This window comes from Podarcis cretensis (genome assembly GCF_951804945.1).
Source record: "Podarcis cretensis genome assembly, chromosome: 9".
NCBI lineage: Eukaryota > Metazoa > Chordata > Lepidosauria > Squamata > Lacertidae > Podarcis > Podarcis cretensis.
The window spans coordinates 48,655,506-48,680,967 of record NC_137178.1 but is presented as its reverse complement, the minus strand read 5'-3'; the positions used below and the strand labels follow the sequence as shown (position 1 = coordinate 48,680,967).

Genomic DNA, 25,462 nt, shown 5'->3' with positions numbered 1-25,462 from the left:
TACAGCCCTCTATTGTCACATCCCATATTGTTCCAGAGGTTCCACAACCCTCAGGAGCAGCTTTGAGGATTTTTTGGGGGGGAGGGCACAGACAGACAGCACTGGGTAGGAGAAATTGGAGAAACTCAAATGTCCTGCCTGCAAAAGTTGAATCCTGAAATATTTTTTTCATTTGTGTTATTAAGCTCATAAGCAACACTAGATGTGCACCTATATATTTGCGGTCCTCATGTGACTATTGTCTTCAGAACTGCTGTATTTAGGGCTTTTTAAAAAAGAGGCGCACACTTGGTTTCTTTCATTGTGTCACCTGCCATGCTCTCATCTAGGCTCTGGAACAGCTGCAATGCAAAATGTACTCTTTATAAAGGCTTCAAGATGCAAGGGGGTCTGTGCCTACAACACCTATTCTGTATCTACAACCAGTGACACTGTGGTCTAAACAACTGAGCCTCTTGGGCTTGCCGATCAGAAGGTTGGCGGCTTGAATCCCCACAATAGGGTGAGCTGCCATTGCTCTGTCCCAGCTGCTGCCAACCTAGCAGTTCGAAAGCATGCCAGTGCAAGTAGATAAATAGGTATTGCTGTGGCAGGAAAGTAAACAGTGTTTCCATGCACTCTAGCTTCCGTCACGGTGTCCCTGTTGCACCAAAAGCGGTTTAGTCATGTTGGCCACATGACCCGGAAAGCTGTCTGTGGACAAACACTGGCTCCCTTGGCCTGAAAGCGAGATGAACACCATAACCTCATAGTTGCCTTTGACTGGACTTAACCGTCCAGGAGTCCTTTACCTTTACCTATCCACTACAATGGTTATGCATCTGAGCTCAAATCATAGTGAGAGTTTTAACCCTTAAAAACCTTAATCACAACTGTTACATTCTCTGATTGGCTTGGTAGACAAGAACTGCTCTCAGAAATAATGACTATATATATCCCACATATAGAAATCTATTTGGGAAAAAAAGTTTAAAATGATAACAAAGCCCCATGAAGCCTAATTTCACCCCAGCATAACGATTGTGTCTAGTGAATTCATAGGTACAACGTTAAAAGTTATAAACTGGGATAGCACAGTTGGTATTGGTAGAGCAAGAGACTCTTAATCTCAGGGTCAGGACCCCCACGTTGGGCAAAAGATTCCTGCATTGCACGGGGCTGGACTAGATGACCCTCAGGAGCCCTTCCAACTCTATCATTGATTGATCAATCATTGCCCCACAAATGGGGGGGGGGGGGTTCTTTTGTTGAAAATGAAACGATCCGACACCTTCAAGGAAAGCAGCGGGTGCTGGATACTCTTCCCCCAACCCTCCCCTGTAGGCCAAGGCTTGCAAAGGTGAAGAAAGCTATGGCAGCAATAATATTTGCTTACAAGGGCACACCCACCCATACGGATGGTCTCCGAGGAAAAGCTGCCCTGCCCCTCCTCCCTATCCTGACCGAGGATCTTTTGTTTCCTCGGTAGTTTCAATTCTTCGCCCTGCCCTTATCGTGCAAATTGGGACAAGGAAAACGTGCCTGGCTTCAGGGGCTGCCAAAGAAAAGAAGGGAGGAGGAGAAGGAGGAGGGAAGGAGGGAGGGAAAGTCCCTCTCCAGAGAGAAGTTGCTTGTTTTCGCGGGAGGCTGACGAACAGAAATGAAGACAGCCTGGAAAAATAAACATATCTCTCTCTAATTTGCTTATCAAGAGGAGGCGGTAAGAAGGAACGCGATGCGGAGGAGGGGGGGTGAGGGGGGTTCGTTTCTCTCGCCAGAGCAGCTGGGTTCGCCCTTTATCTCCAGGGCTCCCTGAGGCGCTGGTGGCCGCGCTCTGTCCGAAACCAGAGCCAGGGACAGAGCAGCCGACGGTTCCCGTCCGCGCCGCCGACAGTCCCTCCCGAAGGGGAAGCGCCAGCGGCGGCTGGAGGTGGAGGAGGGGAGGGACAAAGGGCGGGTGGCAACTCCGGCGCAGGTGACAACCAAGTTGGGCTCCTTCGGCGCGCTCGTGCGTATTCGTGTCTCCGACTTCAGGCACTTCCCTCGTTCCCGCCTCCTTCGAAAAAAGAAAAGAGAGGAGGGAGCGAGGGAGGGAGGGGAAGGGGGGGGAGAAGAAGAGGGGGGGAACCCTCGAGGCTGTGGGGAGATTAAAAACGAGGAGCGAGTAATAAATCAATCCCCAGTTGCCTGAGGAAGGGCGGCCAGAGACCGAGGCAGGGCACTGGGCGAGAGCGCTCCCGCGGGCCGTCGGAATGCACCTGAAAGACAAAGTGGCTCTGGTCACGGGGGCAGCGCAGGGCATCGGGAACGCCTTCGCCCGAGCCTTGCTGGAGAAGGGCTGCAAGGTAAGGAAGTGGGGGGCGTCTGGGCTCGCGCCTTCTCCGCGTCGCCTCCGCAGGGCGCCTAGCTTCGAGGACGCAGCGACCAACCGGGCTCCTCCTCTACGTGCGCGCCGTGGCTCCCGCGAAGCTATTGGTCTTCCTCCCGCGTTTGCTGTGGGCTGTGAAGCTCCTGTGTGTGTGAGAGAGAGAGAGAGTGTGTGTGTGCCTGTTTCAAAGTACAATGCGTATGTGCAAAATGCATACATTTACGTGCTCAAATGTATCCACTGTGTCTGTCTTCAAAATGGTACTTACAAATGCTACAGGCACGTGTATTTACGCAGTATACGTGTGCATCTCCATTTGCATACACGTATGTATGCGTTTGCTTAGCCGTCACTATAGAGAGAAAACCTTAGCCATACATACACTCAGAGGTCAGATCTATTCCTAGTAACTCAGAAAGAAGTCCCTTTTAATTCAATGGGCCTTATTTTGTTTTGTTTTTATTCTTTAGTTATCAGATATGATATACTGCTATTCATTAAAAAGAATCAGAGTAGCTGTCTTGCCAGGAAAGCTTTTAATATTTAAGAATTCTTGTATTTTAATATTTTGCTGGAAGCCGCCCAAAGTGGCTTGGGAAACACAGCCAGATGGGTAGGGTATAAATAAATTATTATTATTATTATTATTATTATTATTATTATTATTATTGCCAGAGGCAAGGTGGTTCTTTTAAAATGAGATTCAGAAGCAATACAAAATATGCAAGTGAGTGAGAAGATTAAATATTTTATTCTAAAACAACAAGCGATGTATACATACCAAGCAAGCAGTTCAATCTGCCGCTTGGAAGAGACTCTCCCAGGTAGCCTCAGTTTGCAGGGCCCTGCGGCCGATCATTCTGTGCACCAGCTTCAAAGAAACTCTGCCCAAACCATCCGATTTTATACATAGCATTGCCAGACTCTGGCTTGCCAGACTGGCCATGTGCCGATCATCCATTAGCCACCCCCTCCCAATGCCTCACTTTCTCAAAACTATGTTCAACATCAAAGAAGGTACCCAGCATATCCTCCACACTTGATTAAGACAACTGTGTGGGGCTCCCATCTCTCTCAGGACATTAAAGATTGTTCTCATACCATCAAAAAGCTTAACACAAGCAAGGGAGCGGGAAGGAATAGAGGCAGGAAGGTTAACCATGTCAGATCACTAATTCCTCTGATACATTTTGTCTTCTGGGTGCATTTCCCATACAGTAGTTTGCAGCAATTCTGCATTAAAAGCTATTTAATAAAAATAAAAATCAGAAGCCAACTATCTATTGTGAAAAGATAAGAGTCTTAATTGCCTGCACAAGCCTGATACAATAATAATAATAATAAAAAGTTTTCAGCTGGTGTTTAAAAGTTGAAACAGAAGGTGCCTTACTACCTGGCAAGTTGTTTTGCACATGCACTCGAAGATGCTTACTAGGAAGCGAGTACCATCTGACATAGTGCCATTTACTTCTGCGTAAACATCCATTGTGTTGCACTGAAGCATCCGGCAAAAATTAAACACTTTAAATGCCTATTGACTTAATTAGGAAAGATGGAAGCACAAGCTTAATCTTCCCTTTGAACGGGAAATAAAAGTGCTTGTTAGCTGGATCATGCATGAACTTTATGTGCAGTGTATGTCTAGTATATACATTGTATACTGAATATCATGTAAACATAATTTCTTCACACATTATCTTATGTAATGCTAAGGGGCAGACTTTGGTAATTTTTCATAATATGGCACACTGTGCAAGGCCAAAATTTGGTGCCCCCAAATGGATCTTCTCAATTATGGATCATCTCAATTTGGTGCCCTCTCTGAAGGGAACCACCTGTACTACCCAACATCTGGTGCTGCCTAGATAGTCAGCCTTCTTATCACCCTCTAAAACAGATCTTCCCTTCTCCCTATGAAGAACATCATCATTCTTTCTTATCTCTCATAATCTTATTGTCATTATCCTTTTCACTCAGGTAGCACTTGTGGATCAGAATGTGGAACGAGGAAAAGCAAGCAAAGAAGCCTTTGACAAGCAGTTTGAAACACAGAGGACCATATTTATTTCTTGTGATGTTTCAAGTGAAGAAAAACTAAAAGGTAAAGAAGAAAAGTGTGTGTGTGTGTGTGTGTGCGTGTGTGTCCTGCTGTTTATCCTGTCAGAGTTAGGGGAAGAAAATGTGTTATAGATATAAAATCTGTGCAGGTTAGGCTTTGATGAAGAAAACCAATATCCAACCAGGATTTATAAATGTGTAGGAAATCTACAAACGTGAAACATCAGCAATGTGTTTCCTAGATTGAATTAGTTGGCATATTACAAACAAAAATAAATTACAGGATATTTTGTGATGTTTGTATGAACCCAATATGTGAAAAACTGTTTTACAAGTACAGTACCGTGTTTTGTTTTATTCTTAAACTTTAATACAGAACATTACCACCTAGTCCATGACATTAGATATTGAAATAAGCGTTATAAAAAGAATGAAATTGAAAGCCAATTATCATATGTAGGGAAGAAAAGAGAAAATATTTATTTCAAAGCAGCTACTTGGTATTGAAATAAACCTAATAGTATAGATTAACATTAAAGGTAGCACTTCCATTTATGCATAACTAACATTATTTTAGTGTCCCCAAATTTAAAAAGCAATTTACAGTGCAGATTGGAAGGCTGCTCTTAGTGTCTGGAGGAATTGAGACTTGTTGGGAGTTTATAGTTGTGTGCTGTAATCTTATGCATATTTACATAGAAGGAAGCTGACTTCTAAATGGGACTTTGCTCAGGGCAGAAAACATTTCAGCAACTGATAGCATTTAATACAAGTTGTTATTTCACACATTTGTTCAGCAGTCCAAATAAGTAACACAAAAGCCCTAAACACTTGGACCAAGAGACTTTTCATGAAAGATTCTGTCTGAATTTTGTTTTTTGTTATAACTCTTTATTAGCTGTATTAGTCTTCCTGATACCATTTTCTGAACAGGAATGTGTGGTTATGGGATCACCACTTTTTTAAAAAAGAAAAGAAAACAGGTACTTACCTCAGAAAAACAATAGAGCAGAAAGATTTGGTGGGAGATTTGGTGGTAAGGACTTATAAATTGTAATATTGGTCTAATGAAAACCATACAGTTTATAATTTGCACTATATGAATAATGATTTAAATTTGTTGCATTTTTATTGAATGAAAATTAAATTGGAAGGAAAAAACAGTTTTAAGGTAAAGGTAAAGGTACCCCTGCCCATACGGGCCAGTCTTGACAGACTCTGGGGTTGTGCGCCCATCTCACTTAAGAGGCCAGGGGCCAGCGCTGTTCGGAGACACTTCCGGGTCACGTGGCCAGCATGACATCGCTGCTCTGGCAAGCCAGAGCCGCACACGGAAACGCCGTTTACCTTCCTGCTGGTAAGCAGTCCCTATTTATCTACTTGCACCCGGAGGTGCTTTCGAACTGCTAGGTTGGCAGGCGCTGGGACCGAGCAGCGGGAGCGCACCCCGCCGCAGGGATTCGAACCGCCGACCTTTCGATCGGCAAGTCCTAGGCGCTGACGCTTTAACCCACAGCGCCACCTGCGTTTTAACAGTTTAACAGTTTTAGATTCCACCTAAACATTAGGAAGAACTTCCTGACAGTAAGAGCTGTTCAACAGTGGAATTTGCTGCCAAGGTGTGTGGTGGAGTCTCCTTCTTTGGAGGTCTTTAAGCAGAGGCTTGACAACCATATGTCAGGAGTGCTCTGATGGTGTTTCCTGCTTGGCAGGGGGTTGGACTCGATGGCCCTTGTGGTCTCTTCCAACTCTATGATTCTATGATTCTATTCTATGAACAGTCATTGGCACATACACAAAGTAGGATATTCATCAAAATACTAGAATAGCAGGATTCTTTTCACTTAATGGGGGTGTTTTGGTATAGTGACACTTTCTTATAAGAAAGTGCTTTTTCATAAAGTGCATAGGTTAAAACTATGGAATTTGCTCCCACAAAAAGTAGATGGCCATTAACTTGGATGGCTTTAAAAGAGACTGGAGGATAAAGTTTTCAACAGCTAATTACCATATTTGCTATGTTCTGCCTCCACTGTTGGAGACCGTATGCTCGCAAATGCAATTTTCTGGAAATTTCAGGTCAGGAGAGTATAGTTCTGCTCGGGTTCTGCTTTTGGACTTCCCATTGGCAACTGATTAGCCACTGTGAGAACAGGATGCTAGACTAGATACGACATTGGACTGATCCAGCAGGTGGCTCCTGTGTCTAGTAGCAGTCATGCATTGCCCCAGTTATAATCCATTTAAAGTAAAATAACTGAGTCTACACAAAGTAACTGATTGCACTGCTAACAGGTGGGGAAACACTTCCTAATGGAGAGAGCTATCTCTAAATGCAAAACAAAAACACAGAAGCGTACACTGTGGTGTAGCCAGTGTAATGTAGTGGTTAGGAGCAGTAGACTCATAATCAGGTGAATGGGGTTTGATTCCCCGCTCCTCTGCATGCAGCTGCTGCAGCTGACAAGATTCCTCACAGAGTTTTTGTTGTGGGGGAGGAAGAGACCTTGGGCTAGTCACTTCTCTGAGGTCTCTCGGCCTCACTCACCTCACAGAGTTTTTGTTGTGGGGAAGGAAGAGAAAGGAGATTGTTGGCTGCTTTGAGACTCCTTAGGGTAGTGATAAAGCAGGATATCAAATCCAAACTCTTCTTCTGTCAGCCTGGCAGGATTGCACAACTATGGCTGGTGGCAAAGCTAAATCATTTCTAGGTTATGGGACTTAAGGGGATGAGTTGACAATATCTAGGAATGAAGCAGTTTCTGGACTCTTGGTGCAAATATTTGTCTATTAATTATCACGAACCCTAGAGAACTATGGAGGGATAGATCTTTAGTAACAGCTTTAGAAAGGAAATATCAAGAACCTGTCAATTTTTGCTCAATTAATTATTTCCTTGGTCTGTGATTGTATTATAGATTATGTCTATACATTTAAAAAACCAAATCATATCATTTTGTTCTGAAAGGATTAACCTGTATAATTACCATCCTCTGATGGAATCTGCATAAGGTTCCTACTGTTCACATGGAAACAAATCCTATCATGAGCACCAGGAACCCCTTTACTAATTCGTTTTTTCATCTTTGCAGACACTAGGGTTACCTAAAGCTTTGCTCTGAAACAAAACACAAAGCCAGATTCAGGGAGGCCATTCCTCCGGCCCCTACCTAAACAGCCCTACAAAAACTTTTATGTTACTAAGGGACAGGCAAGACTAACATACCAACATCGAGTTGATAAAATGTTATCATACGATACAAATATGCTTTATGAAGAATTAAGGAAGTGCTGTAGATGAGTACAATTCTTTGTATTCATATTTAAGCAAAATTCATACTTTAGATCGTGTTGTTGCCATCATTCTAGAATGATGAATTGTATGGAAATAATGAAAAATTATCTTTTCACTCTAACCTCTATTTACTTGCAGATGCTTTTAAGAAGGCATTTGAACATTTTGGAAAGCTGGATATTGTGGTTAACAACGCTGGAGTGAATAATGAAAAAAACTGGGAAATCACAGTCCAAGTTAACTTGGTAAGCTTAATTCATACATTAAATATTTACATTTTTTTAAAAAAACCTGTACAGCATTATAAATGCTAGGATAGGATAAATGTGTAGGATCGATGGCCACTAACAGTTTTAAGATTGTTGCCCTGTACGCAGTTACTCTGGACTAAGTCCCACTGGACTAAGTCCCACTGAACGTAGTGGGATTTGAAATAGTATGGAGATGATCGTACTGTACAGAACCTGTGCTACAGTGAGGATGAGGAACTTAGTGTGCATGTTTACAGTGGTACCTCGGGTTAAGAACTTAATTCATTCTGGAGGTCCGTTCTTAACCTGAAACTGTTCTTAACGTGAGGTACCACTTTAGCTAATGGGCCTCCCACTGCCACTGGGCCGCCGCCACATGATTTCTGTTCTCATCCTGAAGCAAAGTTCTTAACGGAGTCTGTAACCTGAAGCGTCTGTAACCTGAGGTACCAATGTACTTACTTCCAATGGCACTTCCTTCCAAGTATGCATACACAGAATTGTGGCTAGAAAGAAGTTCACACTTGGCTTAGTAGTCTAATAACTATGTAAAAGTGCACCTGAAGCAATAATACAATGCTAAATCCCATCTTTTAGTACACTACATTTCTTACAAGACAAAGTTAAATTGCAGTTTCATTTACTTGTAGTCATTGCTTGTACTGCTATTTTAGTATGACGAACTAAACTGCATCTCAGTGGCTGGGTATAGTGATGAAAAAATACTGGCAGATAGATCCAGCAATGAGCACTGTGAGCATTGTGTCATAGTACTCTGCTGAAACCTGGCTGGTTTCCAGGAATGATTACATACTTATTTACTTTTGATATTGCCTCAATATGTAAAGCACAATTCAAATGAAAAGCAGGACCTAAACAAGGTCATTGTCCTAGTTTAAAGTACAAAGGCAATAACCAGCACAGTAAAAACTCTACAAACTAAAACAAATAAAGGAGAGGGTGTCGGCCTTAAGACCACAATGAGCTTTTGAAAAGAAGGAGAAAGGTAACAAAGAATGGTGTTTTAATGTCCCCTATGGTAGTACAAGAAAATGCAGAATAAAACAAAACATGTGAAAACAGATTGCTCAAAATGATCGAGAGCTTCATTTGTGCATATTTCATAACAGCAACAGTGTTAGGGCAGGCTTGTTCACATGTTGCACTGAACACACGTATAAGCTGTCTCTACACACATACAGAGTATGGAGCTCAACTATCTGTGTACACAAATTTTACATTCACTGAATGTAACTTGCAAACACACCTTATATAATTGGCTATTCCCTATCAGGGAAACAGGCTTACACTGAAAGTCTTATACAGTATCTGATTTCTCATTTAAGGTGTGAAAAGTAAGTCCGTAGTAAGCATGGTTAGGATTCCATTCTTAAATCTCATAATGAAGTAGCTTAATAGCCTAAAAGATTGGAAAAGGCCACAGATTCATGGTGCATAGAACACAGAAGCAGGTTGAGTCTGTGGCATGTTCAGTTTCAAAGATTTTAAAAGTCTAGTAAACACCTCCATCTGGTACCTTGGAGACCTGTTGCTGGTCAAGTTAGTTCTAGTTTAGATGGACTAGTGTTTTTATCTCCGCATAAGGCAGCTCAGGATACAGTCTTGTTGGTGGTGGTAGTGATCTCTCTTAGGAGACAGCGCCTCTAGTGGTGAAGTCAAACCACTGCATAAGCAGTACCAACATGACCTCCCTGGGGCACAAGCCTGGGCAGTGTGTATGAAGGTCCTGGGCTGCCCAGATGACTCTCCCCCCCTTGGCCTTGCAAATGTGGTCCAAAGGAAAAGCAGAGCAATATGTTGGGCACCAGCTTGGCTGCAGGTGTTGTCAGAAAGAGATGTACAAGGCACCATCAACTGTCTTAGGGCTCCATTCCAGATCTGTGTAGGTTTTACTCCTTAGCCTTTTCTTTTCCCAAAGATATCCTGCAAAGCAGCAGGTACAGATTTTCCCTAGGGTTTACTCCCAAAGCCCTTATCAGGAAACAGCACAGCCGCAAGGCATCAGGGATGATGGATCAGAGTATTCCTTATCCTTAATGAGCTACTTTCCTAGGATAACGAGCCCCATCTGCCCCTCATTTTCCTCTACAGTGTGTGCTAAAACAGCCTTCTTGACCATTGGACCCACTATTGGTCTTGTCCACTCAATCTGCCAGAAGCCCGTAACTAACCAAGGTTTTGAGACCCATCAGCTACCTTCACCTGGTTTAGCCAGCCAGTCAAAGCCATGTCCCAGGTATGGCCACTGTCACATGCTGACAGCTTCTAGAAGCCAAGAAGGAGCTTGTGTTTCCCACCAGAGGTACCACCCCTCCCCTAACACCCCAGACAGCATATCCTGTACATTATATGAGCTGTTAATTAGTATCAGCTAATCAGTAAAGTGGTTTGCACTTTGCAGTGATGATTATATGCCTGCTGTTTTCAGGATGAAGGCAGTGACTTCCACAGCTTTTTATGTATACCTGTCCTTTGCTGAATCTCTATGCCAGGCATAGGCAAACTTGGCCCTCCAGATGTTTTGGGACTACAACTCCCATCATCCCTAACTAACAGGACCAGTGATCAAGGATGATGGAGGTTGTAGTCCCAAAACATCTGGAGGGCCAAGTTTGCCTATGCCTGCTCTATGCAACTGATTGCATTTTTTTAAAAGCAATGCATAAGCCAAATCTGCTGTCAGTAAGAAATGGAAATGCTCAAAGGCATTTTAAAGAAGGCGAATTTTGATTGCATGTGGTTTGTTCAGGCACGTTTTTATTCAATTAACTGGTAGCCCAAAACAATAATTGTTCCCTTTTATACATCTATTAGTTCCCTTATGTAAACTCCTTACACACACATACTAAAGGCAAAAACTGGCTAACAAGACATATTGCCCTGTCGCATCTCACAAAAATCATCCTGACACAGAACTTTCTCATGCAGGATTTAAAATAAAGTTGGTAAGAGAGAGCAAAATATTGCCTTTTAAATGGACTTTGCTGCTGCATGACTCAGTCTTGATTTTTATAGCTTCAATGTGATATTAATTGATAATTTGGGATATATAGCATTAACTTTTGTATATTGTTTGCTACTTTGAATATTTTTATAGCAAGACAGTAAACGTATATTAAAATAAATAACAAACCACTGGTTTTTAAATTCCAGTTTTATTAAAAATTAATGGGGAAGGGATCTTGCCCTTCAGTGGGAACTTTAGTATTCAAATATTTTCTACTGAAATTAAGGAAAGTTCAAAGTACTTCAGTTTAAATGGATCTACCCTTAGTTGTGAATTGATCACTGGTTATTACCAGTGTAAAGATTAGCAAATGTGTGCTGTTTGTTGTAGAACTATCAGGCAAATGACACGTAGAATAAGCTGGTGTCTAAATGCTACTACATACCAAATTAGCATAAGCTACTAAGGCTTTTAACAAACATTTGTGTTGAAAAGTGTGCAGATGTTCATAATGTTCACAGTGAAGAAAGATGGTAGCAATATGCTTGACAAATGAAAGGGTATGGGAGAAAAATCTATTAATGGGAGGTGTGCCTAGAGGGTGATGTTGAGACAGAGGGTACTTACTTGAGTTCTAGGACTGATGAAGGGTTACATACGGCAGGTTACCCACATCTCTAGATTTTCCTCTTCAAAACTGGATGACATAAGAGGAAGTTGACATGATGCATTTCCTCTTCTTCTTCATAATTTTGCTTGCGTCATGATGAGTGACACAGGCCTCGTGGTAAATGGGACAGTCATATACATACTTGCAGGACTAGAAGCTGCCAGAAAAAAATAATAATTATGCAACTGAAAAGAGCTATTGGGCAAGTCAGTTATGTCCTGGTTGAGAAGTGGAGAGCATTTGAAAGACTTGCTTTGGAGGAGTACAAGATCCAGGGCCAGGGGGCGGGGGCATGTAGACAATCCAGATGTGATGAACAAGGAAATCCGAGTCACATATTATTCTTCCTGTCACTAGTTCTTCAGAATGCTCAAAGCAAGTGAGTACCCAGAACAGACATCAGAGAGAAGACATGCTGTGCATAACATTATGATTACTTTTTGCGTGTTCAGACCCAGAGACCTCCCCCCTAAATAAATTAACACATGACTCAAATTTTAGTTTTGGTTTTTGGCAGAATTTAGGCCACAACTTTATTGATTACAGAAGGTGAGTGGTTGCATAGGCTCTGTTTCTACTAGCTCCCTGCACCCTTGCAGGCAGCACTGACCCAGGGCACCAGCATAGATCAGCCAAGGTGAACACCTGGGAAGGTGAAAAGCTGGGAACAGACTCTGTTCACCACCCAGATGCCCCCCTGGACTCAGGCACGGGCACAACCCCCTCACAGGGGTTGACCAAACCAGTTGAGTCCCTGGATTCCTTTAATGGAATTCCCTTCACATAGGGATGGTGAGACCGCTCCCCCATCCCTGTCACAGGAACTAGTGCCTATCCACAACCTTACAAGTTGTGACAATTTGCTACACGGCAGGCGAAACCCAGATGGCAACAGCCAATCAGCCAAGTGGGGAAATTCCTGCCGTGCCCGTGCCCCTGTCCCAACGACAGATGACACACGACGGCATAGCAAGGTCAGTTGCACAATGCCCTAAAAATAGGGAGAGGTGCGCAGGTGTTCCTAATGCACGAGCTGAAAGAGGAAGCTCTGGGTCACGTGCATGGGTATATATAGGTCCCTCGATCCATTTGGACTGCACCCCATTGGTCAGATTGAACCCAACATCGAGGGACCTACCAATCAGGTGTTGTGGCCGAGCAATCCAACCCACCCACAAGACAGGAGGTTGGTCTCCAGGTCTCACCGCAACACGTGCCCCCTTTTAGGGAGGACACGACTTAACCAGTACTGCATACCCTGGTGTCTTAGCTAACTGAAGCGTATCATAACTCTAGAACTCGTGGGAATCCACTGAAGCTGACTGTTGGAACCTTCAGGACAGATAGTCCAGGTGTCATAAGAAAGCTGCAGAGATAGTGCAGGATAGTACGCACCCTGGAAATGATCTCTTTCAGCTTCTGCCTTCTGGAAGAAGGTACAGGGTTATAAAGACTAGGACTAGCCGCCTGAGATACAGTTTTTATCCAAATGAGATTTTGGTTTTAAACACAGTGTAAGGATGGGGGTGGCGCTGTGGTCTAAACCACTGAGCCTAGGGCTTGCCGATCAGAAGGTTGGCAGTTCGAATCCCCGCGACGGGGTGAGCTCCCGTTGCTCAATCCCTGCTCCTGCCCACCTAGCAGTTTGAAAGCACGTCAAAGTGCAAGTAGATAAATAGGTACCACTCCGGCGGGAAGGTAAACGGCATTTCCGTGCGCTGCTCTGGTTCGCCAGAAGTGGCTTAGTCATGCTGGCCACATGACCTGGAAGCTGCACGCCGGTTCCTTCAGCCAATAAAGCAAGATGAGCGCCGCAACCCCAGAGTCGGCAACGACTGGACCTAATGGTCAGAGGTCCTTTTACCTTTAAGGTAGTCTCTGTGGGAGTATATTGTATTTAATTATGGGGTATTAGAGTTTTTAGGGGGTTAACCAGGCTTGGATAGCAGGATTGTTGATTTTTGAATGTCTTATGTAGATTTTTTTCAATTTTGTTGTTCTGTATGGGAGAATGACAATAAAGATTATTGTATCATATCATATTCTATCGTATAAAGTACCTCTTCACACAACAAATAGTTAAACTATGGAATTCTGTCCCACAAGAGGCAATAATGGCTTTGAAAGAGGATTGGACAAATTCATGGAGGATATCAATCCCTGGCTGTACTCTGTTTCTACTGTTGGGGGAAGCTGCATAGCTGTTGAGAACAGGATGCTGAATTAGATGGGCCACTAGCCTGGTCTTACATTCTTATGGTGCAGAATAGCAGTGGAAATTCTGTGAAATGTCTTGTGTGGCAGTGGAGTTTCCAAACACCTGTTCATGCATATAGTATATGTGTGTTTACTTCTCCCTCACACAACAGTTCCCCCATCCAACTGCCAGGCATGGGACAATCAGCACTAATTATATATGTTATTGACCCACCAATCAAAGATTGTAAAGAGTAATGGTGAAACTTACAAACTTTCTCCCCATTCCTGCCCTAGTTCTGCAAAGGTTGTTCACAATAGTTGTGTGATTCTTGGAAATTTGAAACCCTTCCATTAGTTTTGCCTGTACTGTATAGTAAGGGGGGTTTCTAGATTCCACCTTAGCATTTCAGACTAGGCGGACCACCTGAATGAAACCTACAGTGGGCTGTAAACTATAGTTTGGGAACCTCTGGGCTAGATAACCCTTTAAACAAACTGTTGTACTTTCTACGGTTCTCACTTAAAGTGAAACCGTGACAGTATTGGAGAAGCCCCTTCACTGTAGAAGGGAAGCTGACAAGGAGTTTCAAAACTGCAGAGGGGGTGGTGGGGAAGCTTGCAAGCTCTGCTTTTTGTAGCCTTTGCACACAATGCACAACTTCTTGCTGGAATAACTGTGTGCAGCAGTTGCACACATGTGCAACTTAGGTGAAAATTTCCTTCCACTCTCACAGCAAGCATGGAGAGGTATCTTCTCCACAGAAGTGAAAATGATAAGTTTTGAAGATTCTTGGGCTTGCAGGCCTAATTAGGTCCACAAGGTTTTTTTGCTGAGCCATCCTCAGATGTGGAAAAGTTCAAGTCATGGCTGCTGCAAATGAAGAATCAGGAATGTAATTTAAATGCACTCCCAATTCTTCCTTTGCAGGCAGAATGTGGCACTTTTAGAACCTGGTGCCTTTTTCTGTCATCCTGCATTCTGACAAAGGTGCAAATTCATGTTGTCCAAGCCACCTACCGGTCAACCTATGGAGGGTTGGTCACTTTTGGATTTGGATTCCCCTTCCCTTTTTTAGGGTTTCAGACTTCATAGATATGGTACCTTGACATGGGTGAAGTTGTTCTACAGTTAATTTGTCAGGCACCTAGAAGGACTCTAGGTCCATTTGCCGTTAATCAGAATGTCTAGGAAATCTAGAAGACCACTTATAAGAGCTGAAGATAAGGGGCATTGTAAAAAAGGAGGCAGATCAAAGTATTGACACCTGAATCATCTATTTCTATATAACTTATATGTTTGAGGAATACCAAGGGAAGCAACCACAGTGATTTTAAACTTGTTGAATATACTTACTAAAAGTCTGGTTATAACAGACTAATGTCAGACTGAGAAGAGACTTAAGTGTGACACTTCCTTTGTGTTCTCTGTACCAGATTTCAGTGATCAGAGGAACATATATTGGCTTAGAACACATGAAAACTCAAAATGGACATAATGGAGGAGTTATTGTTAATGTAGCATCACTGGCAGGTAAGAAGTTTATATAGCTTATTTATTTTAAGGCTATTTTTTGCATTTCCATTAGGTTGAAGACCAGTGAGATTATATTAATTTCTTAAAAACTGTCAGTTTGCATTCCTTGGTACAAAAAGAATTGGTTTAAAGTGTAGAGATCTTTCCTATTCTAAGTGACTCAAGAAGGTTCTGGAAGCTTCTCTGTGTGATACAAGCTGGGAGTTTCTAACTGACACGTAGGTTTCTATTCTTCCCAGAAACAAGCGGAAGGTTCCTGATGTTTGGGTTATTCCTTCAGAGAAGCTGAACAGCTGGTTTAAACTGGTTCTGTTATCTCTTTCACTCATGGTGATACTGACTATATAATAATAGGCCAGAAGGAGCTTGGTTTTCACTTTCTCGCTCTCTTTCATTCTGGTGTGGTGTTCTGTATATAGTATGCTAAGTGCTAAGTTATTGTAAGTGTAGGTTAAGTCTGCTGCAACTGGATTTCTTATGGACTGTGCCAATCCTGAATGTATTGGATTTGTGACCATGCTCATTTGCCTTCAGTAGCAGTAAAGCTCTACTGGATGAAATATTGCCTCTGGTCTATATTTTGGGAATCCTGCAACATGTTTAAGTTTTTTTACTCTGCTAACTACACCTTGGAATCTGCTCTGGATCAATATGAGCAGAATTCATGATATAAGGAACAACTGAAACATTGCACCAGTTCACTGACACCAGCGTCACATCAGAAAAAATAAAACCAGCACTACTAAACAAACAACCAATCAATCCAGGGAGTGAAAGAAAAGTTTTACTTGATGCATCAGGAATGTTAGGAAAGGCACAGGGAAGTTTTGTTTCTACAAACTAAAGCCTTTAAAGTATGGTTGTAATTTTTTCTCAATTTTAATGATTTATCTTTTTCTAAATCACTTTGAGAGGGGGTTTTTTTTACAATCAAACAGTGTATAAATTTTATGAACTTGGAAGGAAGGAAGGAAGGAAGGAAGGAAGGAAGGAAGGAAGGAAGGAAGTGCCAGGGAACTGCCATCAGCTCAGAGCCGAGAGGTGGAAGGGCAGTTGTGTCACAGGGAACCTCCGAAAATCTTGTGGAGCAGTTCCTCCTCTGGTGAGGAGGGAAGCCCCACCTCCAGTGGAGAGGAAGTGATGCGAGCAGGGGATGCTAGGGAGAGTCTCAACACCGAGCCTGAGCAAACCAGAGGGGAGGGAAGTACCCCTTTGCCAGTGCCCAGCCTGCGCAGTAGGTTAGCGAGTGAGCCAGGCATGAACTTGTGACACTCTTCACTGTAAATAGTTCACACTAATAATAAAGCCTGGAAAAGACAGGTCGGAGTCTTGCCTGTTTGCTCTCGAGCAACCACACCAGCACCAGACAGACAGACAGACAGACAGACAGAAAGAAAGAAAGAAAGCATTTCTCCACAATGAAAATGTGCCTTCGGCTCTCCAAAATTCTGTTGTGGCATTTGCCAAATCAAAGCATTAGTGTCATCCATCAACCAAATAGGAGGAGAGAGCTCAAAATACAGTATATCACTGTATTTTAAAATGTCATTTGTTTATGGATGTTGTTTTACATAATCTAATCTAAATTATGTGCCTAAATTTGTTATGTGTATCAGTTTTTTGGGGGTTTTTTAAATCTTTTTCTTGTTTTATGTGTAGATGTATTTTTCCTTTAATTTATTTCTTTTTTGTGTATGTTGCAAATGAAACTTAATAAAAAGAATTTTTTAAAAAAATGGATGTTGTTTTAAACTTTTTATATTTTAAATTTTTCGCAAGTCACCTACAGACTCATAGATTTGGGCTACTAACAAATTAAATAATAATTGCACTTTTCAATATGCAGTATAACAGCAGTGCTAGCAATGAGAAGTTAAGGACTTGTAATCTGTCTTATCTATGAACTTCCTGTCTCTTGTAGAGGGTGCTATGACTATGTGTTCATTAAACATTATTATTTCCAGTTCAAGTAAACATGGGAAGTTATACCAGCAAAACACAAAACAAAACCCACCCAAATGCCGAAACTATAATAGCACACACCACAGAGAAGTGAATAGCTCTTGCTCCAGCCAAACACATAAGAACAATAAACTTCTCATTTTTATTTTCTTAACATCCATGAATTTAATGAAAGATTCTGACAGAACTTAACCATTTGTAAATACCTTTGAAGTATAGCTAAAGTCTAAAGTCTTACTTTCTGATGTCCAAAAATACTAACTGTAGCATATGCAACTACAAAAATGCAAATACATATGTTTAGAAACAGATCGTATCCATTTTATTTATTTATTTAGAAATATTTATAAGCTGCCCTTCACCTTCCAAGGTGAAGTCTAGTTCATAGTTTAAACCAACCATACAATAACATGCTAAAACAATAAAACCCTGTATCAAAATAAACAGAGGCTGCTGAAAGCAAAACAACAGCAACAGAGTCAAACAGCAAAACCCTTAAAATGCCTGAGAAAATAATTAAGTCTTGATCTGGTGCCAAAACGATAACAATGTCAGCGTCAGTTACACCGCTAAGAGGGAAGGCATGTTTCACAGGACCTCCATCCTCAGGGACAGGGGTGGCTGCATGCCATCTAAAGTTCCCCACAATTCTCCCAAGCAACCTTATGTTAAAGTGGTAGCTGCCCAGTTGATCAATGGAGCATTGTCATGGAACAAGCCCACTATACGAATCCCACACGTGCAGGAGGGATCCCACGGAAGAACTTGGCTGATACATGGGATCTTACGAGGTTCACTTTATGCATGTGGATTAGCCTCATATATATATATATATATATATATATTGGTCTTAATCCGACTCTTCATTAGACCTTCAGATCCCTCCCCATGGTGAATTGTTTGCCACATGCTCAGGGCACTGTTTTGTGGACCTTGGTAGCACCCACATGTGGAATGAGCCACTTTATGAAAAATCATGACTTGTGTTTGTGATGGAAAGCAGCCCTTATATCTGCCCTAAAATCACTTCATTTTCAAACTATTCTGTGTGTTGCTTTGAATACCACATGAATTGGAAAAGCAATTAATAAGTTGTATAAAAAAATAACTGCCCATCTTTCCCACCTTCTATTGCAGTAAAAACCTTAAAATAAACATATAAAACCAGAAATGTTTACTTATGCAGGCTCAGTTCTTTTTAGTTTCATTCAGTATTAGTTATCAGGAGAGATGCTCATTTTAATAAATATTTGTAACTGTTTTCCTTTCCATTGTTAAAGGACTTATGCCTGTTGCATTCCAGCCAGTGTACTGTGCTTCAAAGCATGGAGTAATTGGATTTACACGTTCAATAGCCGTGAGTATGGGCAGCTGAAGAATTCTCATAATTTTCCACATGACAAACTCGCCTTGCTATTTTCCCTCCTCTCATCTATAAAATAACTGCATTATCTGAATATCTTAGCTATTCAAAGTAACTATGCTTTATAAATAAAAATTATTCTTGCTGCTTCAGAATCTGGTTGCCAGGATTTCTGAATGTCTTTCAGCTCGTTAAAGTGACAGCAATGCTAAGAGAAGCATCTGAATTGGGGAAAACCTAAAGCCACAAAGGATGGGCTAGTTCGAGTTCTGAGAAACATATTTTGTGACAGTAGTCAGTTTATTTGAGTGTTACATAAATACTATCATACACCTGCCTGCCTTAAATATGTATTGCATTGGCAAATGTTGATCATACAATATGCTTCCTAGTCTCTGATAATTATTGTTATAAGTGATCAGCAACTGGATTCCCCAACACCACCAACACTTAACATGTCTGCCATTTTCCTGTAGATGGCTTCTGAGGCAGCGAACTATGGTGTACGAATAAATACCATCTGTCCTGCTTTTGTCAACACACCAATTCTTCAGTCAATAGACAAGGAAGAAAACATGGGTCAATATGTTGCATACATTGACAAGATCAAAGATATGATGGAAGTCTACGGCGTATTGGAGTAAGTAAAGTAGGCACAATGGTATTTGTCAGATTACCCACCGCCTTGCAGGACAACTTTGGGAGAAGAAAAGGCTAAGGAGTAAACCCTAAACAAATACAGAGTGGAGTTCCTAAAACGGTTGGATGGTGTCTTGTACGCTTCCTTCTGGCAACTCCTGCAGCCAAGCTCTGCTTTCCTTTGGGCCACATCAGCAAGGGCAAGGGGGTGGGTCTTGTCATCTGGGCAGCCCAGGATCTCCATACACACTGCCCAGGCTTGCACCCTGGGGAGGTCACCGTGCCGCTGCGTAATGCAGCAAAAACAACACAGGAAGCAGCAGGAACCAACACAGGAAGCAGCAGGAAACTGCAGCCACAGCGGGTGCTGTGATTCTCCAGCGTTTTACTTCGCCACTAGAGGCACACTCCATGGTCTTTCGAGGTAGACAGATGCCAATTCAGCCTAATAGAAATTATTTAATAATACTGGAGAGAGCTGCTTTCCTGTAATCAAAGCACCTAAAGTGCATCAGCAAAGTTTTAGAGAAAGAAAACAGACAAAAAAAACAGCAGTAGGTCATACCAGACAGGTCTCAACTTTACTTAAGGAGCCTCTACAACATGCCAGCTATTAGGAGTACAGTCTGGGCCAGGGGTGGGGGGGTTAGACCCTTTCTCCCCTCTCCCATCCCATGTTCTTTTTCATTGAACTGTCATCACCATTCTGTAAGCTCACATGCTCTTGTGAGGCAGATTGTATTTAAAGAATAGACTTAGTTAACAGCAGACAGGGGACCTATTCTGACAGAGTATCTGATTCTTATCATTTAAATTCATTTTTAGACCAACACTAATTGCCAAAGGACTGATACAAATCCTTGAAGATGATTCACTAAACGGACAAGTTATGAAGATAACAACGAAGCGAGGAATTCATTTTCATGAATACAACACAGCACCCATTGAAACAGGGAATTCTAATTTGTGACTGTTTTCATTCCTGAAATGAAATTGTTTTGAGTTGTAAAGCAATGCTAATGGTACATCTGAGTTCTAAATATTGCTGCCAATATTCCTTGTGTGAGGAATTAGATACAAAACAAACATGATTTTTATATTAATTTTTTACTTTTAGAAATTTAGTTCTTAACTTAATATGAGGCTGCATTCAGATGGCAGTTTATTCGATTCTCCTGATGTTTCCTTCCCTGATAATTTCCACACTTCACTAGATCTTTCACACAATGTAAAAGCCACTTCTAGAAATCTAGTGGAATGTAGTTTAGCACTCATCCCCATGTTAATTGCTTCCCGGGGGGGGGGGTCCATTTGCAGTCCTGGAAAACTGAAAAATCGCAGGAGTTTTGCTCACATAGTGAACTTTTGGGTGGTAATTTGACATACTGAGGGGTGAATCATGGGGAAAACAGGAGCACCCATGTGTGGAAAGGGTGGGGAAGTAGTTAACAAAGTTAGTTTGACACTAAGCAAAACACAGGTCATCTGTGGATTCAAGCCATGGTGTGAAATACAGAATTAAACCATATATTTGGGACAGTTTGTCTGTTTGCTATGCATCTGCAGATATCTTAAGCTATCATAACCAAATTTTGCATGATGGTTCCTGAGATCAAGTAACAGGGCCTCGTCTGTGTTTGGGTACAATTGGATGCCATTTTGAATCAATATGGTAGACTGAACCTTTCTGAACTGCACTGATTTTAACCACTGATTTCAAAGCTGCACTGATGGGGGGAGGGGTCGGATTGTAGAATTCCTGAGCAATGCCAGGGCCAAGGCTGCTACTACCTAATATTTTAAAATTTAAAAAGGACATTTTGTAAGTTACTCTCTCTTTAAAGAAAGCTTGTAAAGGGTTAATATCAATAACTACTTAAGGATCATATTACTGAATTTTGTGGTTCAGAAACCTTGTATGTGGCCTGTGTAGTTACTGCAAAGAAAATAAACTTTAAAATCAATTTGGTTATTCTGTAATGGGCATTTAATTTTTTTAACACAGGTACATGTTTGTTTTCTTAATGTGAACAAGATATTTTTGTTATACAAAGGGAACCAATTGTCATTTATTAATACTTAATGAAATGACTTCAGTTCATTTTCCTTTTCAGTATGAAATACGAACCCTGTACTGCTTTTTTCCTCTTAGAAAACTGTATTTTTTACTACTACATTTCAAAAAGCTACATAGTAGATGCAAAATACTTAAAATGTTCAAATATGCAAGCAATGTTAACATTTTAAAACTTTCCTTACATATTTCATCTAAAATACCAAACAGGAGGACTTCATTTGAATTTGAGACAACCTTTGCGGTTCCAAGCACAGTGAAGCCATGGGCAGTGGGTCCAAGGCAAGGTGATATTACAATAAACACAGGACAACCACTTGGGATTTAAACTGGCCACAACTTTATTGATTACTGATGTCAGGTTTTCGCACAGACATTGGATGTGTACCAGTCTGCTGCTTGATTATTTGGCAGAGTTAAACCAAGGTTAAGGGTTGTCCTATGACATATATAGAATCGGGAGCACCGTTTTGAGGATGCTATGGCCCATCAGCTGCCATCTGGGCATCCAGGCAGAAACACCTCCCCCTTGATCCCTTTAACAAGATACCCTGATTCCTTGGACCAGGCCAGGGGGCTCCCAACCCCCCGTCCACCTAGACTAAGGATCTAACCCAATGCCATCAAGTTGTGACAATTGCTATGTGGGAAGCAAAAACCCCAGATGAACCCGATTTATCTTCTTCCTGGCTCTGAATATGGTGACCAAAGACTTCCATAGCAAGGTCTTACATAGGGCCTGTCCACTTATCCCCAGGTAGTCCTACACATAAAGTTTGGGGTAGGTGGTGAATCCACCATCAACTGAGGCTGAGGCCTGTGTTCAGCCGGCTTTTACACCCAGGGTCCGCTTCCCTCTGGTCCGCTCACTAAACCACTGCAAATCACAGCAGTCAGCGCAGCCAATGGAGCAGGAGGAAGTAATGTCCTCCCCTGGCTGTGCTGAAGCCAGAAGATCACCCTGCCACTGCAACCATGCTGGATCTCAACTGTCGCTCCTCTGCAGCCAGCAGGTAAGTGGCCTTCTCACACAATGCTCTTTCACTAACCACTTGTGACTGGCAGAAAGGCACCTTTGCAAGAAACTCAATGACACAATTTTTTTAAAATAAAAAAACCCAAAACAAGATTGCATTGATATAAATTGAAAATGATTTACCTAAACAAGATTCTGTTTTATATAAACATGAGATCTAGATCCAAAGAACTGTGAGAAATTGATTAAATCTGCAATTAAGCATGGATTCAGTGTGTTCCATCACCCTAACAACCACCTCAGACCAGAGTCGCCCTCTTTCTTTTGCTGTGCTATTTTCAGAGTAAGCTATCTGTGGCTTTTGAACCACAAAATAAATTTTGTTTTCTGAACAAAGCAGTGTACATATATGATGACGTACAAAGTGACACACAATTTTTTTACAGCCTCCACCCAACACTGTCAGATTTACTGATCTTCTGGTGCAACCACATCTGAAATAACTTGCATATTACTGTAGTTGGCATCATCAGTACTGTTCCAGTACTGTTCCAGTACTGTTCTCTGACTTAAGCTGTGCTATTTTTCTCCTAGGAAAAGATATGGTGCCTCTTCATTCTCTGAATCTGCAATATGATTTATGTCATCCTATGAAACACACAGTGCTTAATTATGGCTATTCATTCTCAGTGTAATTATAACTTTAAACTATGGCTCCTTTTCTGAAATTTGATTATTGCTGGAGCTTACCGTGGATAGTTTCCCACAGCCTTGGAGAATAATCTGAGTGCTTAGGAACTAGAGCAAACATTATCTAGTGCTGTTTGTGTATGGGCAAATATGTTAAAGTGTGAAGTATCTTTGCCTAATAATTCATCATTGCTTCTTTTCCTGCTAAGTACTTAGCAATGTGCATAGCCATAGGGCAGTGGTTGTCATGTTTTAGTTAATAATCAATCTATGACCAGAAACAAGTCCCAGAACAACCTACTCTTTTGTGCTTTGTTGCATGTCAGGAGAGATTCACCACCACTACCAATTTATTAGGAAGGGCTGCCTGCAAGAAGAACCAAGAAGAACTAGGTTCTCTTGAAGATTTCCCAAAGCCCCAGAAATGCAGTATCTCATACCCATACAAAAAACGATAGATAAGTACCTAGCTTGTAAACTGAATATATCCTGACAGTTAGATTAAGATCAGATTTACTGAATTTGATTTATAAATGTACAAACATGCAACAACATACTTCTATCTATATATAGCTTTGACATGGCTTAGATTAAGAATGGGCAGACGTGAGAATATTTATTTCCCAACTTTTGTGGACTTTATGGTCAGCATCTGCAAAACAAAAGGGCATGCTTACCGATAGAAGCGTTGCAAGGGTTTTTTCTTTTTCTTTTTTTTGGTCTGCTTTTCTATCTCACTTCTTGACTCAATATATTACACAGAGGCAATAGGATCTCCATGACCCTTGCAGGAGGTTAAGAGGAAGGGCTGGGGGAAGCTTCCCTGGGCTTGGATTTCTGGGTTTCTCTGGGCTTGGAAAAAATGGAAAGATTCACCTTTTTCTGACAATTCTTCAAGAAGGCTCGGAAAACCTGTTTTCAAAGGTTAACAAAACGAATAGCACATTGGGGGAAGTTGAAAGCAGAAGTGGCTTTGTGTGTACAGTGGGCAGGGGGGAGGGTGCAGAGAAACAATAAAGCAATGTGTGTTGAAAGGTACTCTACTGTCTGTAGTATGGTCATTGCTCCCTCTCTCTTTTTCTATACTCTCTAGCAATTCTCAAAAAACCATGCATGTAAAGGAGCTAAGCAAACAGCTCTGAAATGCAACTAACCATCTGATTCAGTAGCTTTGTTTATGGAACAGGTGCCAAGTCTCTTGAATCATAAAGTCAGACTAGGACATGCCTGGTTATATTTTTTGGCAGGGTTTTAAAGTTTTCTAAATACGTTAGTGGATATGCAAATCTACCTACTTGTTATTGTTGTTGTTTTAAAGCAAAAGCCTTTTGGTTAGTTTTAAAGGTGTGAGAGCATTTAGTTCTGGGCTTGCTGGCATAATATTGATTTGTTCAGCTTCAAATCCATCCAGAGTGCATGTGAAGTATTTCCACAGAGCTTGAATTGCTGATGGAAAGGTGGAGTCTATCAGAGCCGGGCCAGTTTCCAGAATGACTCTTGAAAGTACAAATATGACTACAGAATCATTCTATCTTGCAGAAGAAAAACCTGTTCAGGTCTTTCTGAGATTGGCCTGTCCTATCACATTACTGGATTGGTAGAAACCACCTGACCTCTCAATAAAGAAAACCAAACCATTTTCCACTGAGCCTGATTGCTTGAAAGAGTGGATTATCATTCCACCATTTCCCCAAGGCTTCCCAGCCCTTTCAGAAATATCCCATTAGTGGCAACTTGCTGAGCAGTTATACAGTCTTTCACAAAGCACTACCAAAATTACCAAAACAACAGCCCTTGAGCCTTGCAGTAGTGATTTCTTGAACCATCACCTCACATGGATGCTACTTTGGGTTATAGCCAGTGGCGTTACTCATATTCAGAACAGACCCACTGAAATCAATAATGACATTATGATGCTTGCTTGCTGTCTTATTTTTTTCAATCTGTTTCCTAATACTTTGCCTTCCGTTGCAAGTTGGAGCTTGCTTCACATTTCAGCTTACCTGCCTGTCCTCATTTCCTCTGTATTCAAAAGAAAAGAAAGGAAAGGAATTTGCATTGTATGAGCTTCCTTCTGCCTGCAGTTATCCTGTGTAGAATAAAAGAGGCAGACTGGGGGATAGCTGTTTGCTCGGAATTAACCTCTTCTTGCTTGACAGAAAACATTTTAGTTCCACCTTTAATAACACAAACATGGAAAAAGAATACTGTGGCGCTTTAATGGCTAACAAATTTATTGTGGTCTAAGTTCATGGACTAAGGCTGCAATCCTAGCACACATACAAGAGACTAACCCTCACTGAATGAGTTATACTTCTGAGGAAACTTGCATTGAATTCCACAGCATAATCACTTCATCACACTGCATTTAAGTACAGTATTGCCCTCAGTTAGCATATGGATGTGTAGAGAAAGGTCTTTATTTATCTAATTTGT

The 25,462-nt window shown here is 41.6% G+C and overlaps 1 protein-coding gene across 1 annotated transcript; it reads left to right on the top strand.

Moving 5' to 3' along the window:
* The first annotated feature begins 1,964 nt into the window (after positions 1-1,964).
* On the top strand, positions 1,965-21,250 carry HPGD (15-hydroxyprostaglandin dehydrogenase). The gene is made up of 7 exons (XM_079991452.1): positions 1,965-2,324; positions 4,325-4,448; positions 7,839-7,945; positions 15,223-15,319; positions 18,565-18,641; positions 19,124-19,287; positions 20,112-21,250. Exons 1-7 carry the CDS (start codon positions 2,232-2,234, stop codon positions 20,254-20,256), a joined length of 807 nt encoding a protein of 268 aa, XP_079847578.1. The 5' UTR covers positions 1,965-2,231; the 3' UTR covers positions 20,257-21,250.
* Positions 21,251-25,462: the final 4,212 nt, after the last annotated feature.

Excerpts from the sequence above, each read along its gene's own strand:
- HPGD (XM_079991452.1), top strand. The coding sequence starts at position 2,232 with ATGCACCTGAAAGACAAAGTGGCTCTGGTCACGGGGGCAGCGCAGGGC. Across the intron at positions 4,449-7,838 it reads AAGTGAAGAAAAACTAAAAG|ATGCTTTTAAGAAGGCATTT; the intron begins GTAAAGAAGAAA and ends ATTTACTTGCAG. Across the intron at positions 15,320-18,564 it reads TAATGTAGCATCACTGGCAG|GACTTATGCCTGTTGCATTC; the intron begins GTAAGAAGTTTA and ends CCATTGTTAAAG.